This window comes from Asterias rubens, chromosome 2 (assembly GCF_902459465.1).
Source record: "Asterias rubens chromosome 2, eAstRub1.3, whole genome shotgun sequence".
NCBI lineage: Eukaryota > Metazoa > Echinodermata > Asteroidea > Forcipulatida > Asteriidae > Asterias > Asterias rubens.
The window spans coordinates 25,211,507-25,237,184 of NC_047063.1; the positions used below are offsets into that span (position 1 = coordinate 25,211,507).

The following is a 25,678-nucleotide window of genomic DNA, read 5'->3' on the forward strand; positions in this document are numbered from 1 at the left end:
AACTTGACTTTATTGTTTGTACCAATGCGTGGTGATACATCCTTAATACTGAAATGACTGAGAACGAGCTCATTATTGGAGAAGGCGGTGAAGGAAATCTAACATTAGCAAACTTTAATTGATTGTATTTCCTTCCTCCAGGGTGTATTAATTCACCCGTATTGACTTGCATAAAATAATGTGCAAGTCTCGCGTCTGCTAAAAAATTTGGGGGACCACTTTGGTACATTAATTTGACACGTGAAATAAAAATCGCGCATGGGCGTGGGTGTGTGTGTGCGTGTGTGAAAGGCGAGGTATGTTCCAATACAGTCATTAATGCCAAATCCGAATTGGCGACTACAGCTACGGCTACGGCTGTTGTTAAGGATGTTGCTATGGACTTCAGCCTTGGATCGGACGAGTTGGTCTAGAAACATTTGTAACCGTTTGTTACAAAATCCATATGGGTAGAAAGAGGTTTTAAAAGTAGAATACAACGATCCACACAAATATGCCTCGAAATTGCGTGGTTTTCTTTTTATTTCGTCGACTAACACGGACGGCCATTATAGGGACTCTCATAAATGGTCGACCGTGTCAAATCGCAAGGTAAAAGGAAAACCACGCAATTTCGAGGCAAATTTGTTTCAAAAGGTCTGTTCATTGTCGCATGCCCTAAACAAAACGTGCCTCCATTTTAGTATTATTCAAAATGGCTCTTTATTAACAAACATGGTTGGTAGCCCAAACGACGGGTCTCGTTACAACAAGATGGCTTGGACCGGCCAATATAATCAGGAGAGTTGTTATATAGGGACGAATTCCGAATTCAATATGTGGCTACTTGAGTTTAGCCTCAAGGTTTTAATAAGATCACACATTGAGGGTTATCTGGGGTTCGACCTCTCCTCGAGTCTGCTCAGCGAGAGGGCAGCAGAGCAAGGAGCACAAAGCAGTTTTGAAATTTCAGAATGTTCCCTTTATAAACAAACCACTTTATAATACGAGGGCGGACAGCTTTCTCAGAAAGTAACTTGCAGAATCAGTCTCAGTATTTGTCATCATTTGACAGTTTCTTGAAACCAAACGATGGTTCAAGTTGACGTGCTTTGCCAAACACAAATGTTGCATCACGGAGGAAGTGATAACTGCATCACCTTGTCTGAAATATTGCTATCGTGTATTATAGAGAGGAAGGGTGTACGACAAGTTAGTGGCCAATAATATGTGAGTGATTATGGATCTGTTGTGCAGACGGCATGGCAAACGGCACGCCAATGTCAGTCTCGCCCGAAATAGAACTGACAAATTGAGCAATATTTAAATTCCCCAATGTTCCACGGTGCAACTACTTTAGATTTTCTATGATTCAAGTATTAAAAACACTCAATTTACAAGAACAAAACAACATTATGTAAATAAAACTGTAAGTTAACTCGTGTCATGTCGTTTTGTGTCATGCCATGTAGGTCGCGCAGACTCGTGCTCAGGTGTTTCTGATCAGTAGAGTGTGGGTTCGAGTCCCGGACATGGCACTTGTGTCTTCGAGCAAAATAGATTACCATAATTACTTTGTCCTTCAGATGCAACACTATTAGCCGTAGGTACCGTGTGCTATAGGGATTGGTAGCACAAGAACTGACATCATTAATCGTGGAAGAGTAATTAAATGGGTTAAGTCCTTGTGTTTCTGGTTCACATTATAACAAGCACCCTTGTTTCCATGTTTGGCTATGTTTGCGAGCTGCAGCGATTAAATAACTTATGAGGCATCCTTGGTTTAAGTACATAGTTAATGGTTGAGGGGGTTGTATTGGTTGTGCTCTAAGTTTTCTAAGAAATGTCATTCCCGTTCAGAAAGCTAAACATGGGTCCAATTGTTCAAGGATAGACTTCTCTTATTTCAAACCGTCGGATGTTTTTCAAAAAAGCTCCATCAATGTGTCTGATTCTTAATATCCCATTTATGTCCAATGTTTGAAGAGTGAATATCAGTTTACATGCAACGATGACAGAAAACTTCCATCTATTCAGAAGTCGTCAACAGATGGATGGGAATGGGAAACTCTCGTACGCCGTCCACTGGATCCGTCAACAGGAACATCTCAGAGATTAATGATGTCGAGTTGTAGACATTAATTTATCATTCTCTTTTGGGAATAATGTTCGTTTTGATCAGCGCTATCGGGAAGCGCGTTCAGAAAACGAAGAGAAACAAACATGGTTAAAGGTAAGGTCTGAGAAAGGTAAATTATTCTCCAAGAAATAATGGCCGTAAAAGCTTTCAAAGAAGCACTGCATCAGCTGTTGGTACTTTGTTGAAAAGGGATTCGCTTCTCAGATTTCCGCGGGTTGACTTAAAAAACAAATTTCCATGGTGTCCGTTCGTGGATGCTATGTCGCTATCAGATATGTGGCTGGTACCCGCTATCACCTTTCCAAATGGGTGGATCGACATGTGAAAATACTGTGACAGTTTGTTGACCCATTTTTTTTAATTATTTTTTTACAAGTAGAAACTTTGAAACTTTCAATTGCGACTTTTATTATATCTTTCTTGAAATTGTGCCTAATTATATCAGGATTACGTACCACTAATATTAATGAGGTTGTTATTTAATTCGTTCGTATCAATCAGTGTCATTCCAATAAGAATGTCAATGACATGTCTGAGTACAAGTTTGTCCGTGAGTGTCCCATACTCTACTGTGTCATTCAACATTTTGATTAATTTGCTTCATATCACGGTTCTGTATAAGGGAATCAATGCTATACTCTTCCACATGATTCTACCACGGTTTCTAATGCCACTCTCCTGCTTCGCTCCACTGTATGTGAAATGGCAGCGTATCATTATTATGTTGACTTGTATTTTCACTATTAGACTGACGTCCGAAGGCACCGCCCATCGTAAGAACTGGTTGATCTTAAAGATTGTTGATTGTTAACACGAATGTATTTTATGTTTGGGATGTTATATTATTGTGTACGATTTTCAGTATTACAGCGATACCATTAGATACCATGATGCACCAGTAGAAAGTCTGGCAACATCTCTTCAGTCTACTCGGGTTGTATTTCATATAAATTGGAACCATAGTGCGATGATGATGCACAGGGCAGTAGCAGAGACTTAAGACTGGAACTTGAACTTATTTTAGACTGACATTTTTTGGTTGGTCAAGAAAACCCCTTAGGGTTATGCTGACCGAGTTACCGAAGACTGCCGCCATCGCCAGGGCATGCACTCCCCCGGGAATATCGTCTAATGTCCGGTTGACAGTACTCAGGCTTCACGGCCAAGGTTCAATTCCATCTTTGGGCTTTGGAGATTTAACAATTAATAGACTGGAACACGCACAGTTTCCTTTTGGCGTGTGATCGCAACTACAGCTGAAGTGAAGGCAAAGTCTATTTCGTTTGCGTTTTGAATATAAACTGAAACTGCAACTAAATTATGACTAGAGACAAAGTTTGTTCCTACAACTGGAACAATTAAAACTCATGGGTTTTCCCGGTTTAAACAACATCCCATTGCATATCGCGGGCATCTTTCGACTTAGACCGTCATGGTGTTCTTACTGAGATGTCTCAATCATCTACCACACTCTTTTGATAAAGATCTCCAGGTACCTTCTGAGTAAGGCTTTTAAGTGAAGTAAATTTTTAATAACAGGTCTTAAATCAAACACCCAGATGATCACATCCTTTAAGTGACCTCATTATCGGTAAGGACAAGTTACTTACACGCCTTAAAGCAAAAACCACACGGAGCGAAAGCAGCGACAATACTTCACTCTGGAATCGTATCTTCCATCACTCCGGAACAAGCTATGACCATTAATCGCATCATATAACAATCCAGACAGGTAGAGTTTGACAGCGAAGTAACTCATCAAAGCCCCCCGATGAGCGATCAAAATTTACGGTACCTCATGGGTCTCAGTCTGGCCCAAACCCTTGGTGCTTTTGAACTTGAGTGTTGAAACACCGACTGAATCAGCTTATGGTATGAGCCAGATAGAAAAAGACAGTGTATGATAATACTTGATGTAGGCCTTTGCAGTTTGTCTACCCAGCCATCGCGGTCATCGACTGAAGTTCAAACTACAGTCTTTTTTAGTGACTCACCACCGGGTTTAAAATGCCTGGATAAGGCGGACTCGATTCACAAGGTCTGAACCAGTGATATTTGTAAGCATCTATTTAGGAAAGATCGTGGTACGGAGATATACCTCTGCTGTTAGGGTGAAATCTTGTCGACGTTGTGTTTTGAGGATCCTAAGAAACCATGGGACAGACCCACGGTGGAAACACGCTTGCAAAGAGGCAGACTGAAGATAACACGGTAAGAGTTTATTTATTGTTGCTGCCAGGTTTTGTTTTCACTTTTATTGTCACTGGATTATGAACAATACTATTTCACTTTGATAGCAAAGTGGACATAAACCTGCACCTTTCTGGTACATGTAACAGCTTACGTTCGGAAAACCAAATGAGTTGATCTTGAATCGAAGTAAAGGTAATAAGTGTTTCAAACGCCGCGTTATCAAGTGGTTTTTACTGATCATGTGAGCATTATGATTTGCAAAGTTTTAAATAGACATTGGAACACATGACTTGATTCTTCCATCACCGAGGGTGACAGCTTTGGTCACAGTTGGGTTACACCGTGACAGGGCGGTGATATCGTCTATAGTTTCCCGGCGCTCTGACAGGGTGCACTACGGTCACGTTCCCCGTGTATACCTGGTGGCTCAGTAGGCTTGTCAAGCTCATTTCCTGGCAGTCATGGCTATTGTGGATTTTAAAATACACTGTTTAGAAGCTTCATAGATTCGGCATGTATGTTTCACTTGGCTGTATCGTGGAATCGAAACATTTTGCAATAAAAATACATTTTTACTTTGCGTGTGACAGCAGACGTTTTCACAATTAGTGCCAACGACATAAAGCCACGAGGAGACTGGTCCCTACGTTTTGTCCGAATATTAATGCGATAAGCGCATGGGACGAGTCGGGAAACACGACATATATGAAATCTACGAGGGAAAAGGGGGTTTCGTATAAAATATTTCAACTTAATTTTAAGACAGGTAATTTGTAGCGGTAAGCTTTCTTGTCAGTGGGCCTCATGGCCAGAGATTGAGACCTCGCTGGCCGTGGGCAACAAAACTGTCACTGCCGGCCCATAATTCCATCGTAAGTCGTGATCTTAGCTTTATATAACATGACTAATTTCCGTTTAACCTTACATTGCACTCTGTAATTTATGGTTGTGTCATGTACAAGAGGGGTTCAAGTCGCTAGCTGGGATCGAAGAGATTGAAGTCAAACTAGGGGGGGGGGGAGAAAATGAACCCCTTCGAGATTGCTAATCGAAAAGATTGATTGTTGTGGCTAATTGATGCAAGGCACGTATTAATGGTACGACTATTATCATGATTTCATGTTCTGACTTTGTAAAGAGAACAGTCCATGGTGGTATTGATTCTCAGAATCTGACTGAAGAAGCTGCCGGTCAAATTGTGGTTTCTTGATGAGAAATATTGGGAACCATCCAAACTAGTGGCAAGCTGTCGGAGATAAGACTGAGCATTAGGTTCCGTATTTGTATAAAACGGTCTTCTTTTGAACTTCTTTCATCAAATGATTTCATCGGCAATCGAGAAGACTTATATCAGCAAACACAGAGCCTGAAAATTCACCGTAACTTGAACATGACCTTTAATTCGAATGGTTCTAAAACTCAATGATTGTCAACTCTTGACATTCAACATGCTTTCATCATACCTTGAATTCTCGCGAGTGTTTTTAAACAAGTGTAAAGGAATTTCCGCTCAGTCTGGGGCCTTTCTTCCGTGCATGTTCTGCCCCAGGGTGTGGCTCGATTTTTGAGATCGCTGCTCTGTACCTTCTGATGAACAAGACCAAGCACGTGAGCTGAGCTTTGGTACCAGACGGCAATTAAACAAGTTTACCTTGATATAGAAGAGTTTGCGGTAACACCATGTAATGACCATTCTCTAAATGAGTTGGGGTGGTTCTGAAAAGAACCGTTGGTTTAACTCGACGTTTCGATCAGTATGATCTGATCGTCTTCTGGAGAATGCTGCCTTGATTACACAACACATTGACCAATCGCCAGGGGCCTTTTTTTTTTTTACTGACCGTGACTGTGATTGGTCTGAATGATGTCAATGAGTTCGTCCTTCGATCTCAATGGAGAGATTTGCTGTTTAGTGACGTCAGTGACGGACTCCTCACATCAGCTGTGACCAGTAAACTGGATTGACTGAAATCAAATAAGACATGTACCGGGAAATGGATCTGATGATCTCATTGTTCATGGATGGTTTGTTGTGGGTGATAGGGTAGGGGTTAAGGGGGGGGGGGTAAAACTACAAGCGGTCAAACGAGGGACAAGAAGTCTATATCACATACATGATTATTTGAACGCCCTTTTGACATTTAAAGGGGAAGTTCAACATTTGCTAAAAGCACAGTATTTCAAGTCTCTAGAATGAGAGCTAGTCTGCAACCAATATGAATTAACGACGATTGATTGCTCTGAAGCTTCCATCTGGAAGGGTGACTTGAATTTGAATCGATGAAAAACAAAAACTATTAATTGTACAACATCGAGTTATTTTTTAGATTGTTTATCTCAATCGTTTGCCAAATGCATGAGTTTGCACAGAAATACATGCACAATCAAACAGACAAAACATACAATTTAGTTTGCGGTATACCATGTGCGTATCTACTTGCACTCTTGAGAAAGAATAACTTCGTCGGAAGTTCCCACAAATAAACCCAAATTCAATTTTAAGAGGCCAATTAAATTTAGAGATGCCGCCATTTTGGCGCAACGTACATTTAGCAGGTCTTTCTTATTGTAGACAAGCATCCATCTCAATCTTCGCCGTAAAGCTTGGTCAAGTTTTTCGTTATGTTTTTCTTCTTGTCTTGTTTCCTAATTCTTTTCCGACCGCTGGGAGTTTGCCAATTCTACTGAGAACCAATAAAATGCCTCAGATAAGACTAAGTTTACTTTGGGACCATCTTTGAATTTCTATAAAACCAGTTTTTATTAAGTGCTCATTGTAAAGATAATGCAACTGTGAAGATAGTTTTGTCCAACGTCTTGACCCTCTACACATAGTTTTTCTCAAAGGTACTGATGCATCCTTTTAGCCTTTTGAAAGACTGCTATAAATAGGGTAATCACTTTGCCATAGCTTATAATACCGTTTCTCAGAACATAATCGTTCCCAATGACAGTCCAATGATACGAATGAAAAACACTTTCTCCCTAAGATAAGTTGTTGTAATTTTCTCTGGCGAATCTAGATTTTTTACAACGTTGACTTCCTTAGGCATGGAATTGCTGGATCGCAATCCTCTTTAATTCTCAATGCATATTAATTGTAAATTAAATTAATCAAACGATAGTCATCAGATTACGGTACAAGTTATTTATCATCAAAATGCTTGTAAGAAACTTCTGTCCAAAACATCACAATTATACATATAGGCGTTGCATAGGCAATTCTAAATTCAATGGAGGCTGATTGTGTCACATTTTCAAGCCAATTTAGAAAAAAGAGCTAGAATTATCAACAATTTCCGCACACAGTTTGTACAAGTTTTGGAAAATTCTTTAAATAAAGAAGTACAAACACCTGATGCGATGAATCTTTCAATGCAAGGTCAGATTGATCTAAACATGTTTTAATGACTAATAACAAATTACACATCCACAGATGCAAACATACCAAATGTAAATAAGTTAAAATACCTATAGATCAACGCAAATAGGGAAACATTGTTAAAGTAACCTGTGCATTAAAGACAGTGGACACTATTGGTAATTGTCAAAGACAAGTCTTCTCACTTGGTGTATCTCAACATATGCATAAAATAACAAACCGGTGAAAATTTAAGCTCAATCGATCATCGAACTTGCGAGATAATAATGAAAGAAAAATAACCCTTGTCACACGAAGTTGTGTGGCGTTTAGATGGTTGATTTCGAGACCTCAAGTTCTAAACTTGAGGTCCGAAATCAAATTCGTGGAAGAATACTTCTTTCTCGAAAACTATGGCACTTCAGAAGGAGCCGTTTCTCACAATGTTTTATACCATCAACCTCTCCCCATTACTTCACACCAAGAAAGGTTTTATGGCAATAATTATTTTGAGTAATTACCAATAGTGTCCACTGCCTTTAATGGATCTACAAGCCAGTGGTCATAGTATAATACGCTTGTATTATTTTATTTTTTATACAAAATATGGGATCATCAATTAACAGTGTAATTTCTTAGAAATAGTGTGAAACAAATGGTACTTGTTGTTGAATTAATAATTCTTCAGTTGCGAGGTAAACAATAATCTCCACTATTAAAGGGTATATGTACTTCTTCCTAACAAAGAACACAATGTCCACAGAAATACATTAAACTTACACAGTTTGAAGATTATGATAGTAGAAAGCTTCCCTTGAAATACATTAAACTTACACAGTTTGAAGATTAGGATAGTAGAAAGCTTCCCTTGAAATTTTACTTACTGAGGTGCTGTAGTTTTTGAGAAATGAGTAAAAGTAATAATTTTCGTCTCAGTTTTAGCATGTAAAAACGTATTAACCAGTTATGCTAATGGTTTTGGTATAATATCATAACTGGTTAAAGGAACACGTTGCCTTGGATCGGTCGAGTTGGTCTTTGAAAAGCGTTTGTAACCGTTTTTTATAAAATGCATATGGGTAGAAAGATGTTGTAAAGTAGAATACAATGATCCACACAAACATGCCTCGAAATTGCACGGTTTTCCTTTTACCTCGTCGACTAACACCGTCGGCCATTTATGGGAGTCAAATTTTTGACTCCCATAATGGCCGACCGTGTTAGTTCTTACAGTAAAAGGAAAACCACGCAATTTCGAGGCAAACTTGTGTGGATCATTGTATTCTACTTTTAAAACATCTTTCCAACCATATGCATTTTATAAAAAAGGGTTACAAACGCTTTTTATAGACCAACTCGTCCGATCCAAGGCAACGTGTTCCTTTAAGTGGATTTTACATGCTAAAATAATTTAGGTCTCATGAGACCAAAACTATTTTGTGACTTGTTTTACTAATTTTTCAAAAACTACACAACCTTAGTTAATAATATTTGAAGGGAAGCTTTCCACTATCATTATCTTCAAACCCTGTAAGTTTAATGTAAATCTGTGGACATTTTGAAAAAGTACCCGAATCCTTTAAACTGTTTTCGAAGGACTATTAGTATTAGAGTACAGGGAAAAAGTAGGCAATGTGAGAGGTTGGGATAGATATTGAAGGTCTATTTGTAAATTTCATTCAAAGGTTTACTATGGGTGGGAAAAGGAAAAATATAATATACTTTATTATTTGTTGTAAACTAAGCGCTGGATCCAGTTGTCCTGTGAAGTATCTGTATAAAATACCGCCATTATGCTGAAATGGTTTTACCTCAATATTAACTTTGCACAGTCTCACTGACTGGTCTCACTGACACACATTTGTATTCTACTTGACAATTCGTAAACACCCAATTGTTGAAATTATATCGAACGTAAGCCTACCTAAAACCATGAAGGTATGTCGACTCCAAAGACAAGGAAAGAGGAAATTATTAAGCTTGTCCTAAATTAAATAATCGTTTGAAACTCTATAAATAATACACTTATCTGGACCTCTGTTGTGTCAGTCGGGGTTTGTGATGACTGACAATGTCACGCTGAATGAGGATCTAAGAATGAAGTATCTTGTAGTGGTGACGCAACTAAAGACGTAATTTACGAGATACCAAGTCGTATTTTCGAAATACAATATAATTATGTTGTCGAGATTTGTTTGCATAATTTTGCAATGTCATTGCTCTAACCTGATGCAGGAACCACCACGGCGGCGCATCAAACTAGCCAATCGGCGGCATCGTCTCATCGCCCGATGGTCACAATATGAAAGTAAGAGTGCAACATGCATGTTTTTTTGGTTGGTTAATGCAAATATTAATTCTGTCGTTTACCAGCGATGTTCATTAGTGCACTGCAATAATGATTTGCTTATAGTCACAAGTTCCCGCGTAAAGATTCAATTCCTCACAATAGAGACAGTTCCTGTCAATCTGGATAGGGGCAATTGTTTAGCAAAACCCATTTAGGATGAGCAAACACTGGTAGTGGTTTGTTTTGCCCATTCATTTAGAATCGTGTATCGTTATGAGAAGAGAGCAACAGCAGAACAAATCAACACAATAGGAACAATGATGTATTAATGGGTGGTTATCATCTCTTACGATTCTGCGCAAAAATTTCCCGAAATCATGATTGTGACGCAGCAACTGTTTCTTGACTGCGGTAATTGTGACTAAACACAAGTTGTACTTGACATTATTCAACACTAACTGCTTATTGCACATTCACGTATAGACGGAGTTAGTTTTTGGCAGACATTCAAACACTGTAACAATGATGACTTAATTGTGAATTATTACATGGCATTAAGACCTAAATTGGAATGCAAACCAATAAAAGAGGGTGATCACATTGGCGAATTGCCAGCTCTAGTTAATAACGAGTCTCTGAACAGTAGTTTCATCAGGGGTCTCTATATTATCTTGGCTGACACTCGGCGCTGTATACCCTCTGCCCCCTATCCCCCTTCTACCCTCACCACCTGCCCTCCTGTGTTTCCCGTGAATCATAACCGCCAATGGGACTCTCAAACAGTTACAATCCCCAGGGTGGGGGGGGGGATAACAAAAACAAAGATTATCCCAACTCTGTTATAATCAAGACTCCGCTGAACGTTTCTTGCCCCCTTGCCCCAAGTCACTCTCCTTTTCGGCTCAAACTAAAGTGACTAGATTTCCCGCCCGAACAAACTTCCATGGAGGCTTCCGGAAATGGATGAGAAATAGGTTTTCTGTGGCATTGTTGACAATTGCACAGCTCGTTTTGTTTCATTTACAATGTGAACCGAACTGGTTGGCTGTACAAAACGTCAGGTCAGCCACCTTGTTTGTATCAGGTGGTCAAAGACCTTTGACTTTCACTCTGAAACAATAACCGGCTCAGAAATTGACCCAGACTCTGCAGGGGACCAGACCAATTTTTGTGTCAGGCTGACCCGTATAAGGCATAAACAATGGGCTTTTTATTACGATTCTAAATCAGTTTCTCCACTTTCTAGCTGGGTCCACTGATTGCGGGCCATGCTGACACAGAAGTGGATCAGGCCCCACGGGCCCCAGGTATAAGTTGTAGGTCCAATGTACTCGTGCACGAAATCTGGTTCACATAGCAAGCTCCTTGTTTACAGGTTTACCCATGCCATGCCATTCAGTTTAATTATGAATCCTTCACCAATGTATAATTACTTTGACACTGCCGACTGCACCACCAAATAATTTCATTTTGGCTTTGGAAATTGAACGCCCTTGTACTGTAGATATCTACAAAAAGAAGATCCGAACAGACTAGCATCCGGGACAGTCACTGTGCATAGACAGCTGTTACTTCTCGTTTAATATTAAGCCTTCGTACGATATTTGATGTGATGAGTTACAACTGGAAAGAAAATAGTCAACTCATTCTCGGTAAACTAACAGCCTAGAGCTAGTATTATAGCACCATACACCACGTACAAGCCTGATTGCCACTGATAGGGGTCTCGGAAACGGGTACCCCAAATCAAAACCGGACGGCAACTTGAGCGCGCTCTGACGTCATATCACGGAGACATGACCGTACAGCGCAGCGGTAGAGAGCGTACAGTTGATGATGGGCGCATTGTGCATTTCCTATGCTAACTAGTGGCCTTTAATGTAACACTCGGCAGCTGGGCTCTATCGTTGAGCGAGTTCTTTAACACAATCGGAAATGAGACAGAGTTCTTACTCACATTGTGCTTGTTTCGTGACTGCTAGATTTGAATAATATTAAAGCGTCATACAAAAGGACATGTAGTTTACTGGGGATTGTTCCTGGTCTTGACCCTAGTCTTGTCTGGGTCGATGTAATGATTCTAAATTTTGTTCTCAGTATGTTAATATAATTAGTTCAGAATGAGTGGATTTATAATACAAAGTAATGTCACAAGACATCCTGAGAAACTATTCAAGCTTTATTGAATCAGCACAAAACGAGTTCAAATCTGAAAGTGAAATGAATCACTGAGAATGATGATTCATTTCGAAATTATAAATGCACATAAATAAACTGCATTGTTTGTGATTTCCTGGACAACGGTCTACGACCATGGGATGGTTTTGGTAGATACGTGCGCTATATAAGACTTCGATATTACTATGGTTCTAATTTGAGACCGAGGGGGAGGAGTGGGGGGGGGGGGTAGTGATTGAGAAGACCCGGATGGGATGGGAAGGGGATGTATGGCAAACAAAGAGACGCGATGGGAACATAATAGTTTAAAATGCCGATACAACTATACACCCCTAACAACGAAGAACACAAATGAGGGCTTTTAGACATTCTCATATTATTGAGATCCTTCAGTGCTTCAAGGAACTGGGTGTGTATAATATGGTTGTAAGTATTCGCAAAGTACGCAACCTAGCACTATCCACCAGTTGGGGAGGGGTGGGGTGGGGGTCGGCAAATCATTGCCCATCAGTGCCCCATAATTGTACAGCTCAACATTCTCATGTTCGAAATCGGGCGAGATCTGTAAAACAGTTTATTGAATAGATATTGCAGTGATATATCAAAGCCGATACATTGGCGCAGGAGGCATAAGAACTAGACTGGTAGTGATCGAAGACAAATGATTATTTAGAGAATATTATTCCCAAGCTCCCTTCTTATAAACTTATCAGTACAAACATGCAGTACGTGAATGAGTTGTTATGTTCGCAAGTTCTTATTCTTCGTTACTTCAGAACTATTTTTTGTCAAACAAAATGTAGGCCCTAATCGTTTCAGGCGTGTCCCCATAACTTGACAACATGTTTGAGTAGGATGGGAATGAACAAAACCTAATGATGTATCTTTCCTTCAACCGGTCAGCCATTATTAGTCGCCTCCTCAACATCCCTGAACCTTCAACACAAGTACATGTACTGCACGCGAAAACAACTTCGCAAAATAGTCTAACTTAAGGCTTACAAATTCGAAACGGAAAAACAGTTATAGTTAATTAGCTAATTTCGTTTTCCAACATTGTTCCTTCCCTTTTTGATTAATAATTACCGTTGCCATGACAACCATCAGACATTAACCAGACTGTTTACCGATTAAGAGAACGCAAGAGGGCGTACTTGTTATTTTGCAAATTAATTATAAACCTACAAACGGAAACAACAATCGCTAATGTGTTTTTCCTATTGCTGTTCAAGATATTGCCAAGGTATGACGTCACAACGTTGTAAAATTGTAGTTATCGGGACCAAGATAAGAATTTATTCAGCAACTTCTTAGACAAGGGCGTAGAGGGAATCTTTGGGCGCAGATGGGTTGTTTGCCCGAACTTTTACAAAGGTATACAACAGTACGAATTTTTATTAACGGGTATAACAAGTAGTTTTTATTCTGTCCAATTTGCTGTTGTTCTTGCATTGCCGGAATTTAACTGTTTTGCCCAGCATTTGGCAGGGTAGTTGCCCCCTGGGTCGTATGACATCTCATTAGATTTTAATGGAGACAAAAGGGCTTTGGGCTACAATTAGCTCTTCGGCTGCCACACACGGCAATTAGCGAATCAGCATTTATACACATTACAACGACCATAATTGTGATTTTGCTTGATTGATTAATTGAAAATCCGTGACTGGGCACATTCGTATAATAAACATCCACAGAGTGGCTTGGCTCTTGATGATAGGGGATACAGAATTTGTGCCAAAACCTTGCAGTATATTATCAAATCCAAGAGGCCGCTTCCTAAACGCATCCATCTTTTTCCAAAGTCAATGTTTTTGTACCCGAATCACGTTCCTAATTTCAAGGGGCCTCATAATTACCGTCAGGTTCAGGGCTTGTCTACAAAACACCTGAGAAATAATTATTGTTGCCGCCAAAAAGTCAAGTGTCACTTTTCAAGGACACCATCCTCCCTCCTCCTACAGCCACCTGTGGTCTCAAGAAAGAACACTTAGGGGTTTATCTCGAATGTCAAACCAAAATATCAAGGTATTTAGTTTTGAAGGAAGGCCCAATCTGCGGGCGGGAAGGGGGATTAACAGATAAAACTCTAGCAGTAATATAAACCTTCCTACAGTTGACCTCTATGGAAATGCACGGCCCGCCAGTAGAAGCAGTTTTATAGGTCATTCAAATTAGACGCCGGGACTCTGTGTGTTTTCGATATGGTATTATTGTGGGACCGGTATAGGCCCTTGGGCCAATCAAAATGAAAACTTTGTACGGTAAATAGATTAATGAGAAGCACTTGTTTTAGAGCGTGATACATGGTTTATGAAAGGTGCTAGCCTGGGGCCAAGATGCAGTGACCGAGTCTGCTGGTATAATAGTTCTCTACTCAATCCAGAAAAAAATCCCTGGCTAATAAGTTGTATATCTAACGTTTGCATCTTTTTTACAATCGAGTGCTAGGCTCGATGAGGCTGAATAAATTGGCAGCTACAGCATGGATCGCCGCGTCATCATGCTAGACGTCCTTAGCAACAGCCCTTATAGCCGCCAATTCGGGTACGGCCTAAATACCTTTTCGAAACTATGGCTCAGTCATTGGCTCAGGCTTCCAGACCTTTATTTTCCCGATTTCACGTGTTGACAGTTAATCAAAAGTAACATGTGGTTTGATTCATTGATCGATGTTCGATAAAAACAGCGAACCCGTGGTCACGTGGTTTCAGGAAGCCTTGTGGCCCCTTGGGCGTATGAGGCGCGTCTTCCCACTATGAGGAGAACTTGTGCCAGGGAGAAAGGGATCTATCAGCTCACAAAGGAGCAAGGGATCTATCAGCTCACAAAGGAGCAAGGGATCTATCAGCTCACAAAGGAGCAAGGGATCTATCAGCTCACAAAGGAGCAAGGGATCTATCAGCTCACAAAGGAGCAAGGGATCTATCAGCTCACAAAGGAGCAAGGGATCTATCAGCTCACAAAGGAGCAAGGGATCTATCAGCTCACAAAGGAGCAAGGGATCTATCAGCTCACAAAGGAGCAAGGGATCTATCAGCTCACAAAGGAGCAAGGGATCTATCAGCTCACAAAGGAGCAAGGGATCTATCAGCTCACAAAGGAGCAAGGGATCTATCAGCTCACAAAGGAGCAAGGGATCTATCAGCTCACAAAGGAGCAAGGGATCTATCAGCTCACAAAGGAGCAAGGGATCTATCAGCTCACAAAGGAGCAAGGGATCTATCAGCTCACAAAGGAGCAAGGGATCTATCAGCTCACAAAGGAGCAAGGGATCTATCAGCTCACAAAGGAGCAAGGGATCTATCAGCTCACAAAGGAGCAAGGGATCTATCAGCTCACAAAGGAGCAAGGGATCTATCAGCTCACAAAGGAGCAAGGGATCTATCAGCTCACAAAGGAGCAAGGGATCTATCAGCTCACAAAGGAGCAAGGGATCTATCAGCTCACAAAGGAGCAAGGGATCTATCAGCTCACAAAAGTGCCAGATATTTTGGATCCACTTTACACATTTCAATATATACCGGGCTGTTTGATAAACTTGACATTATAAGTATTCTGTGTCCTTAAACGGATCATTAAAAGGCAGTGGACACTATTGGTAATTACTCGAAATAATTGTTAGCATAACAACTTTGGTAACACAACTTCGTGTTCCAATGGTGTTTTTTCCCAATCTCGCAACTTCGACGACCAATTGAGCTAAATTTTTCACCAGTGTCTTTAAGTTAGCAAGAATGGCTCCTGCAAGCTCTCTCTGATCCTAACAAACCGTTCGAATAAAAACACAATGATTCACTTTCATAGAGGAACCACAACTCCCTTGCGACTTGGTCGTGAAACTGCAAAGTATGACAGATGGAAAAAAAAAGAAGTTGAAAAGAAAATCACTTCTCTTTAAAAACGTGACCAGAAAGAAAGCCAAATAGCACTGTAACTACACACAGCATGCGTTGCAGTGCAGAGCCCACTTTCATAGAGCTGCCTAAGCACAACAAGTAGCTATAAGCACAACAAAACGGTGCTTACCATAATAAGGTTACCAGCCAAAAACACCATCTCACAAGTACTATATGTGGCTGGCTTCCTGCTTCATTTTGCTAAGCAGAAAGTGTAAAAGCAGTATTTTATGCTTATGAAACTGTGCCCTAGCTGCTGAGCACGTCGATACACACAGGAACCTGACGCACTGTGCTTGGGGGTTTCCGGCACACGTGGGCATCGTTAGTCAATTTACTACCAGGCTCTGTGTTCCTTTACTGATATTCATCGTTCCATAACTTATTTCATGGATCATTCGACGGACAAAAAGTTTAAACAAATAATGGAGATAATTATGGGGTGACGGAATTAACCAGATAAGAAGAGTTGTCATAAGTGTCATATTGAGTTGGGGAGATATTTTGATTGTTTTATTAATTAAATCAGTAATTAAACCTCTTCATTCCGAATATACGTCTCAAGGGAGCAACAAATTTAGCCAAGAACTCTAATAACTCAAAGAATAATAATTAGCGCCAATGTTTGTGCCAATGCAGTATAAAAATACGCCACAGAAACATTGACAACGCCAGACCACCAGCTTTTACTTATTCAGCATGGATACAGTTTTGGACTAAGAATTTATCCTAAGAAATTATTTACTTAAGAACTTATTTTGACTTCTGTTGGCAGTCTGGGGCTAGACTGGCCTGACTCCTTTTCAGTCTTCCATGTACTCTCTATTAACATAATTTTAAGCTCCAACGCGGGTATAACATTGTGTCTTTGAACTATTCATCTCATTACCGTAATTAAAATCTCACAAAAATCTCTACAACCAAAATCTACCTATTTTGCTCGCGGCTGTACGCAACGGTCAATAATTTGAGTTAATGACACTTTGCCCAGTTTGGGCTTCAAACCATTTTACCATGTTGAATCATTATGACATGTTCTCCTGAAGCACCAGGCTATTCTTCCCGTATAACCTCGGTTTGGTTACCATGTTACTGGGGTGTGCCATTAAAAATTCTTTAATATATTTCCATAAAAAAAGATAAATCTTCACAATGTGTTATTTTGTCCAAGCTTTATTAAAACAGTTATTAGGAGTTCGGTATGGAGGTGGGAAGTGGGCCAAGAGGGCGTATAGTTTCAGTGGCTTTCTGTCACAGACACACTTCCGTTTCATACAAAGAATTGTGTCACTAAACGTACAGGGTAATACTCATCGGATGATTAAAAAACAACTTATTGCGAATGATGGCACCCCACCTTCATTGAATCGCTAGATACTTCACCATCATTCGTATAAGCACATCTTTATTCGATCAACTCCTGTACAAATATCCAGGATTTGGCTATATTTAGAGATTGTGCAAAAACCACGAACTTGCTATGTCCAAGCAAATTAATGTTCTATCCCGCTGAAGTTTGTCCACCTTGTATTTTTTGTTTTCAGTACCGGGAAGTCATTTCATGTTGCCATATGCTGCCGTGAACTGTTGGGCGGCTGAAGGGAACAGGTCACTTTAGCAATAATGAATCATAATTTAGAAAGTAGAGCGGTGGTTTGACATGTAGAAGGCTTTATTGCTCGCGCCATCATAGCAATGTTGGTTCGCCTACACGCAGGGATCAATATGAGGCTCGTGGCTCACTTAGGCTGGTGCCTCAGCACTGTTGTCTCCAGCTTAATGTCTATCTTTATTATGCGGTCTAGGTACCTTGCTCTGACAACTTCGTTACTGAAAAGGTTTCTTCGCAGCTTTTTCGGTAAAATCAGCGGCTTCATCTTTCTTTTCATTATGTATTTATTTCCGCGCGAAAACAACTTAAGCGAAAACTACATCAAGCAACGATTCGTGCAATGTGTTCATCATGGTCTGAAATAGGGCAATAAATAATACTTCTGGCTTTTTCTGTATCAGAATTTTTTAAAGGACAAAACGAAATTGTTTTTGCTGGAAATATTGTTCCTTTTAATTACCGATTGTTTGTAGCAAAAACAGACTGCACTAGTGAATGTTTTTCATTAACATTTAAATTCTTCCCGAAGACAGGGTTATTGAGTAATTCATTTGATGTGTTTGATTATTGTTTTAGGTTCCTCCGAGGATGATGTGTCCAAATCATCACGCCCTCGTAGCATCTACGACAACTCAGAGAGAGGTTCCACGATACTGGATGCTAAGAAGTTACATAAACTGTCCCTTCTCTATGCTGATAATAAGACAGTGCCTGGGTTGAATGCCACATCATGCTCTGGAGATACACATTTTGATGGGTTTTCAGCGACTTCAACAGTGGAGGCAGATCGCCTTGATGCCGCTTCATCACGGCTATTAAGTGAGGCCACATTCTCAAGCGCCGAGACCCTGGTCGCTGACGATGAGTCAACACTCCAACGACTGAAATACCGCTCCAATGAAATACTCTTCCATTCGAGTAAAAGCATCGATGAACTGACCAGCGTGATCCGGCCACTGCCTACCGAGTACAGCGCTGAAGTACGGGTAGCCGAGGTGAAGGATTCACCGGAGTCTGACGTGGGCCCGGAGACTGAGATGGTAGGTGATGTGGCCAGGTTAACCGTGCTAGCTGAGGACACTGAGGACAACACCATCTCGTGGAAGTTGGGTGAGAATAAAGATGAAACTGAGACGCGCGAAACAAACGAAACGAACATTACTGCTGCTGCAGACGGTGTTTCTGTAAGCACATCGAAGGTCCGAGAGCCGTCTAGTATCATCCCGGTAGCAGGGAGCCAGGAGGCAGAGGAAGCCGCCATCATAGTGCCACATAATGCCATTTTCGGTTCCAGTAAACGCCGTAAACGCTGCCTGGCAAACAGGAGCCGTTCATACAAACTCGCAAGCGGTAGCAGTGGGCCTACGAGCCCTGCATCCAGTCCACCCACTGTGCCCAAGAGACCCGCTTCAAGACCGCCTAGACCTGCCGAAAAGTCCTGGTTGAAATCAAACGTGTTACATGAGAATAAGAAGAACCGTCTTTCTGGATCGGAGACCACACCGATTTGGGGGCACCGCCGGACTAAATCGGTTGCAGCGAGCCACATGATCGATAGGCAGACTAATGTAACACATTGTCGCAGAGCTGTATCCATGAGAGATAGTATTGGTAAGGTTCTAAACAAGTAATTATAATGGGGGTAACCTCTCCTAATAGAATGGTGGGTCGTACCGGGTAATATACATTATTATATAATTCTGGTAATAACTCAAACACACAAACCTAACGAAACCTAAGCGATGTGATAATTGCCATGTGAACCAGAAATACGTGGGTTTATCCCTATTATCATCCAGGATAAACGCTATGGGTTCTTTACCGAAGCGCAAGCAATGATATCTTGCTCAAAGAAACAAGTACCACGACCGGGACTCGAACCCATGCTCTGCTGATCAGAAACACCACAGCTTGAGTCTAATGCTTTTAAACATATTGGTAACGGCACGCAAGAAAACTGCACATTTCTCTCGTTGTGGTAATCTCATAGACTCAAATTCTTTAACAATGACCTGTATCTTACAAAAAAATAACAATCAGTAATCAATGAACAAGTAAGGAATATTAACATAAAGTTCGTGTGCACATCAGACATTTATTTTCGTTCAAACTCAGGTTAAGCGTTTCCTGGTCGTGGGTTCCCACTCCAACCACATTCACTGGGCCTTATTTTATTGACAGGGCTCCAAATCACAAATCTGATTTTCAATTTTTGGTTTCTATGGTCACAATATTACGGATCATATGCAGACCACTACTGGGCTATACATTCGTGTGTTTAGCAAAGGTCGATGAGGGTTACTATTGGGAACGTACTTACAATTATTTTGTTTTTGTTTGCAACCCTGCCATAGTTGATAACGACAGAGCGTATAACCTTCTACGATGTCTAGACAGCGGGCTTAGGTTATGGTGCAAGCTATCTTCAGATGGGTACGATAGCAGTATTCTCATTTCAGTAAGTATAGATTGGGTCGCCCATTTTGTGTTCCTTTTCATAGCCCCTTTTCGAATCCACGGCTCGGCTCCAAATTTGGTGCAGGCTAGCTTTGGTCGTGTCCGAATCAGCGGCTACATTTCCACGTCACCATGCAGTGAGGTATAGGACGTCATTAGCAACACAATTAGCAACAGTAGTAGCAGAGCCGCAGCCGCCATTCGGAATCGGCCTTTGCCTCACGGTGGTGTTACGTGCTTCAGGGCTTCAGACCAGATACTGGAGCCGTGGTTTCAAAAAGTGGCAATATATGTAGCCAAACAGATCACTAAACAGATTACAAATGTAGCCAGGCGGTGTCTCAATTGGCGACTCAGCTATACGGCTACAGCTAGGGCCAAGTTCGCGCAAGGACCAATGGTTAACCAATGGTTGATTTGTGTCAAACAGTGCGCGTGCGCGTTACTACTGAAGTGCGAACGACTCTAGTCAGTCGTCAATATAGACCGTTCTTTTGTTGATCAACAAACCGCCTTGGTTGGCATGGTCGGCCGAATGTTAGTAAAACACTAAATCTTAAAAACAGATGTTTTAACCAAATTCAGCATTTTCTGCATGGTTTCAATTAAATAAAATACCTCTCATAATTATTTGTTTTGTTTTTAACAAAACCAACAAATTTGGTTACATTGTTACCAAAAATAGCGATCTTTTCTTAATTTGTACTTACGGCTTTCCATAGTTTTCCAATCTGGGTTGGCAAAAACTCGGGCTATTGCTAACCAGCGATGCGACCATGCCCAGTAGGCTGGTTCCGAATAGTCGACTAGCGTCGTCCAACCATCGTAGACTAGACAAAGTTCAGGCAAACGTAGTCAAACTATCGTCGACTATAGTCCTTGCGCGAACTTGGCCCAGATGTCCGCATCATCATCGGGTTGAGGTCGGATGGCGTCCTTAGCAACACCCTTATAGCAACAGCCTTAGCTGTAGCTGTAGACGCCAGTTCGGATACGGCCTTTAGTGGGAAAAGTAGTCAGACCCCCTTCTTAGTAATAAATATTGAAAAACTGTATTGCACATAGGGGACCAGACGGAGATGGCGGCACTTGGCTCTATTTAAACCTTTGTATTCTATTCAAGAAAATCCCTGATGGAGAATAATTCTCCCAAATGTTGGCTTTGAATCATAGGGGCATTCTTCCGACCGAGAGAAAGAAAATTGTTGATAACCTTTGAGTTTGGGTTCATGGAGAAACGAATAGAAAATTCGATTATCCTTTGTTCTTCATCAGGCCAGTTTTGAGCTTGGCGGGTGCAGTTTTCACAGCACTTTATCAGGTATTGGTCGTTTGTAAGGCAGTGTGTAAAATCTGAACTATACTGTACATTCTCGTTGTATATCAACAATATAATTAATATACAAACTTCTTTTGTTAGCGCCCTCTTTTGAATTATTCTCCTTAAGCATGTTAATCTATATGAGGGACGAGACAGGATCTCCGGCCGGGGGACAGGTATCCCTACAACACCGGAACAATCAACAGAATAATAAACAAAAAGGGCATAGGCCCTTACCAACATAAACTACACTTTAAACGTATCTATCGCTGACCTAAAAATGTCTTCGATCTCAAACATTTTCTTGAATGAAATACAGTGCAAATTTGAATGATGTTTTTGACCTTATGTTTGCTTATATTAGGATACAACTGGCAATCTTCTGGAGGTAGCTGATGATACGCAGACTACTGTGATTTGCCGTATGGGTGGATCGGTCAAGTGCCGAGTTGACATCTCAGAGGCCATATGTGTATAGTACTTGAACCACGAGACATCTCGACCCTTTCTATTCTGACCCATGCATCATCCTCAGAACGAGGCTAACTTTATCTGTGTATAGTCTGGTACCTGTGACGTAGCTGCACACTTCTATGCAACTTAAACGCATGCAAAATATGTGTCACTGTCAATACCTATGTAAACAACGCGTCTCATAGCTCAAATATGGGCTTAATTTCAAGCCAAGGTCAAACACATTTTGTCTAAGGCCCATGTAAAGTGGTCTTTGCTTGCAGGTCAGCATTATTTTGTCGTGCTTGGGAACTTCTCATGCTTTTAATCAGCTTTATGAAATCTGGCCCTAATATAGACCAAGGTCATATGTTTTCAATTTTTACCGAATCAATCCTCAGCTGTTCTGCATGGGTGAACATTATTTAATTACTTTTATCCGATTTTAAATGGCTTGCGCACAAAAACGAAAGGGTTAAAACAGAATCAAACACCGTAGTAGGGAAGAAGAGGTATGTGCTTTGTTGCTCACAAACTACCAATGACGAGACATGACAGAATGGCAAGTTTTGGTATAAACATGATGGTCATATTCCCACATTATGACCGCATTGAGCACAACATGGTTCGTCCACATTGTACACACCGCAACGTACAGAAGTACATGTTTCTTTTCTCACATTTTGGCCTTGGCGGTCTGTAAATGCAGCTGTTGTATACTATGGTGGTTGTAATGGGACGGCAAACATTGATATTTGCATCAATAAATGGATTGGATAGATTACACGTGACATGACGTGAGAGTTGTACGCAGAGCGTACACTTTGCCAATATTGTTATCATCATGGCAGCGTCAACGACTGCTTTGTGCAAGAGTCCAACTAGTGCAATGAAATAAATGTGTGCAAATACAAATACAAATGTACGGTGTCCCCTTAGTACACTTTGCCAGTTGTTATCATCATGGCAGCATCGACTGCTTTTTTGTGAAAGAGTCCAACTAAGTGCAATGTACGGTGTCCCCATAAGCCCTTGTCACACGGGGCTATGACCGGATACTGGACCCCCACATTCTTCAACGTAAGGAAGCCATAGCCGCTTAAATTTCATGATGTGGGAACACAGCTGGGCTATAATTACACTGCAGACTTTCACACAATGCCCGTTGTAACAAAATAACACTATAAAACAAGCAATTGGTGAATTCTGTTATGTTAATTTATATTTTCTTTTCGGTAGGCCTAGTGACAACACCCAATGTGTCGATTTCATCAGCCCAGTTTTTGAAGCGACTCGTAACGTGTCAGAATCAACCTGGTCAATTTGTTAATCTTTAAAATGATCTATGGGTGCGTTCGATTAGCTTCCCTTTAGTGACCCTGCGGTGCTCACTGCCCCCGACTAGAGCTAATCGAAAGATCACTCACCCTCTCGTCGTGACGTCATGCACCTGGAGTCAGCCCCCAAGTGACCCACTCCACAAGCAGGGCTAACCCTGGTGAGACCCTGGAATGACTTCGAAGCTATTCGAACGTACCGGGGTCAGACCGGGGTCGACCCAGGAAAGCTAATCGAACGCACCCTACATCACTTTGGCCGTAACAACCACGGATCAATATACATGTATGTTGCATGATGGGTTAACATGGGTCAACGCTTTCGGCAACAGTGATCTCAAAGTTCACTTCACAATGGTCAGTTTGGAGTAGACATTGGGCATGGCAGGGGGCAAATACACAATTGGGGCTTTTTAATGTACATTTCTTTGGTTCTAAGTGTGTAAGAGGGGGGTGGAGCCCTCCCCACACCCCCGGGTTACCCCCAATGGTAGACGTGGTCATCGGTGTTATTATAATCGAATACTAACGGTTAATACTTTTATACTCAACGTTTTTATTTTGAATGAAGTAATGAGCATAACAGATTTATATTAAAAATGTACAAAGAAAAAAAGCCGCTATTCGAGAAAAATAAAACAATTAATTTGATATACAAAGACTTTATAATTGTTATTTAATTTGGATAATTAAGCTTGCCCCTCGTCATCTTCTCATTACTGTGAAATCAAACGACTGTGTCGACAAGAACATCTTTACATTGTATTCAACAACCGTGGCTAACAACAACAAACCCAAACTCTCAAACAAAAACCGAAGAGACAAACAACTACTGTAGCGCCAAACATGTCAAGAATGGTTAGGTTTTTATACAAAATCTGGCTTTAACTGCAATCGAGGCAAATTTTGCCTGCAATGAGTAACACACGTGAAAGTACATGCAAGTCCAAGTCGCAAGTTGTACGTTTCGAAAAAAAAATGCCGACCAGGTGTATTGCTGCTGGACGCAGGAAAACATAAAGATGTCTGCATCTGTTTCCTGTAGATCCCAGGTATAGGCAGTTGTGGGCCGCGAAAGTCAGACTCACAAGAGCAACGGGTCTGGTCCGACGTCTTTTTCAACGCTGTGCAGCGAACACTTCGAGCCGCCGTGCTTCGAATCCGGAATACATGTACACCACACATTCAACATGAAGAGAAAAGTTATTATAAAAAGAAGAAAAAGAGAAAAGTTATTATAAACACGACGCCATCCCAACATTTTTCCAGCTAGTTGGAAGTCAAAGAAGTTACCAAAAAGACATGACAAACCTAGAGGAGCATTATCAAACGTAAAAAAAATCGGGTAAGTTTGAACTTTGACGTGGTATGTTTTTAGCTTGCGCGCCAAGCGCCAATATTTTTTGTTGGCACTGCGTGCGATTCACCTTGCAAGGTAATCCGAATGGACCGTCCGCATAGCAGTCAGTCTGCTCCATAACCGCAGTTATGTACGTAGTGTACGGGGCCAGACTATACATTTTCCCTTCAAAATCGCGTCTCGATTAACGTCACGAACAGCGCCCTCTGTGGTCGGGCCTACTTTTAAATTTGTAAATAAAATAAAAACTATTTTTTTAGAACCTTAGTAAACTGGTAATTCACACTCCACTCATCAAAACACATATCTTAATGACAAAAGCTTTATTTTGACAAAATACCACATCAAGGTGACTAAGTTAAAAAAAAACTTCATATGAAAGGCCAATACTTGTGACGGGTTGGCATCCTTCCCATTGAGAATATAACAACATTACTACATAAAAGTAGGGGAGAAAATAGAATTAGCTGTTGCAAACAACATACCAACCAAATGGACCGAGAGTATAAATGCAAAAAATAGTTAATGGCCTGACGTTTCGACCCTAGCAGAGTCTTTCTCGAAGGCTAAATGACAACACAACAAACATGAACAGGTAACTAGGTGAAACATAAGCAGTGAAGTGGAAATACATGAATGGGTTTAGAAAGCATACAGAAAAAGCAAGGGGTAAACAGTGAATAGGGGGACAAAAAGGGGGGGGGGTGAAGGGAAGGGGCTGGCTTGACCACAAGCAAGAAGATGGAAACACAAAGGACAACATCAAGGGTGGGGAGGTGGGGTAAAAAAATAATTAATTAGTGAATGAGGCTCAGGCTAAAAGGCTATGGGGAAAAAGGAGACAGCAAAACAAAAAGTTTATTAGTTATTTCCTTCTTGGATGTTCAGGCCAGGGGGTTGAATGGTCTGGAGGCGTCTAATCCAGAGTTTCTCCCTACTCAAACGAACAGTCTCTCTGTGGTTGCCTAGTGCCTCTATGCCGTGTAAAGTCATGTCAGAAATGGAGTGATTAGGAAGATTGAAGTGATGACCTACAGGTGTATCAAAGTAAGGGGAGAACAATATTCACCTGAAATTAAATGGCAGATAATAATTCGGAGC

At 40.9% G+C, this 25,678-nt stretch overlaps 1 protein-coding gene across 1 annotated transcript; it reads left to right on the forward strand.

The window, feature by feature from the left end:
• The first annotated feature begins 4,273 nt into the window (after positions 1 to 4,273).
• On the forward strand, positions 4,274 to 23,840 carry LOC117305711. The gene is made up of 5 exons (XM_033790584.1): positions 4,274 to 4,330; positions 9,909 to 9,981; positions 18,226 to 19,260; positions 20,004 to 20,107; positions 21,792 to 23,840. The coding sequence occupies exons 1-5, from the start codon at positions 4,274 to 4,276 to the stop codon at positions 21,903 to 21,905; spliced, it is 1,383 nt and encodes a 460-aa protein (XP_033646475.1). The 3' UTR covers positions 21,906 to 23,840.
• The last annotated feature ends 1,838 nt before the right edge of the window (positions 23,841 to 25,678 follow it).

Coding starts and splice junctions, on each gene's coding strand:
- LOC117305711 (XM_033790584.1), top strand. CDS start 4,274: ATGGGACAGACCCACGGTGGAAACACGCTTGCAAAGAGGCAGACTGAA. Junction 19,261..20,003: donor ATCCATGAGAGATAGTATTG/GTAAGGTTCTAA, acceptor ACCCTGCCATAG/TTGATAACGACAGAGCGTAT. Junction 20,108..21,791: donor ATAGCAGTATTCTCATTTCA/GTAAGTATAGAT, acceptor TGCTTATATTAG/GATACAACTGGCAATCTTCT.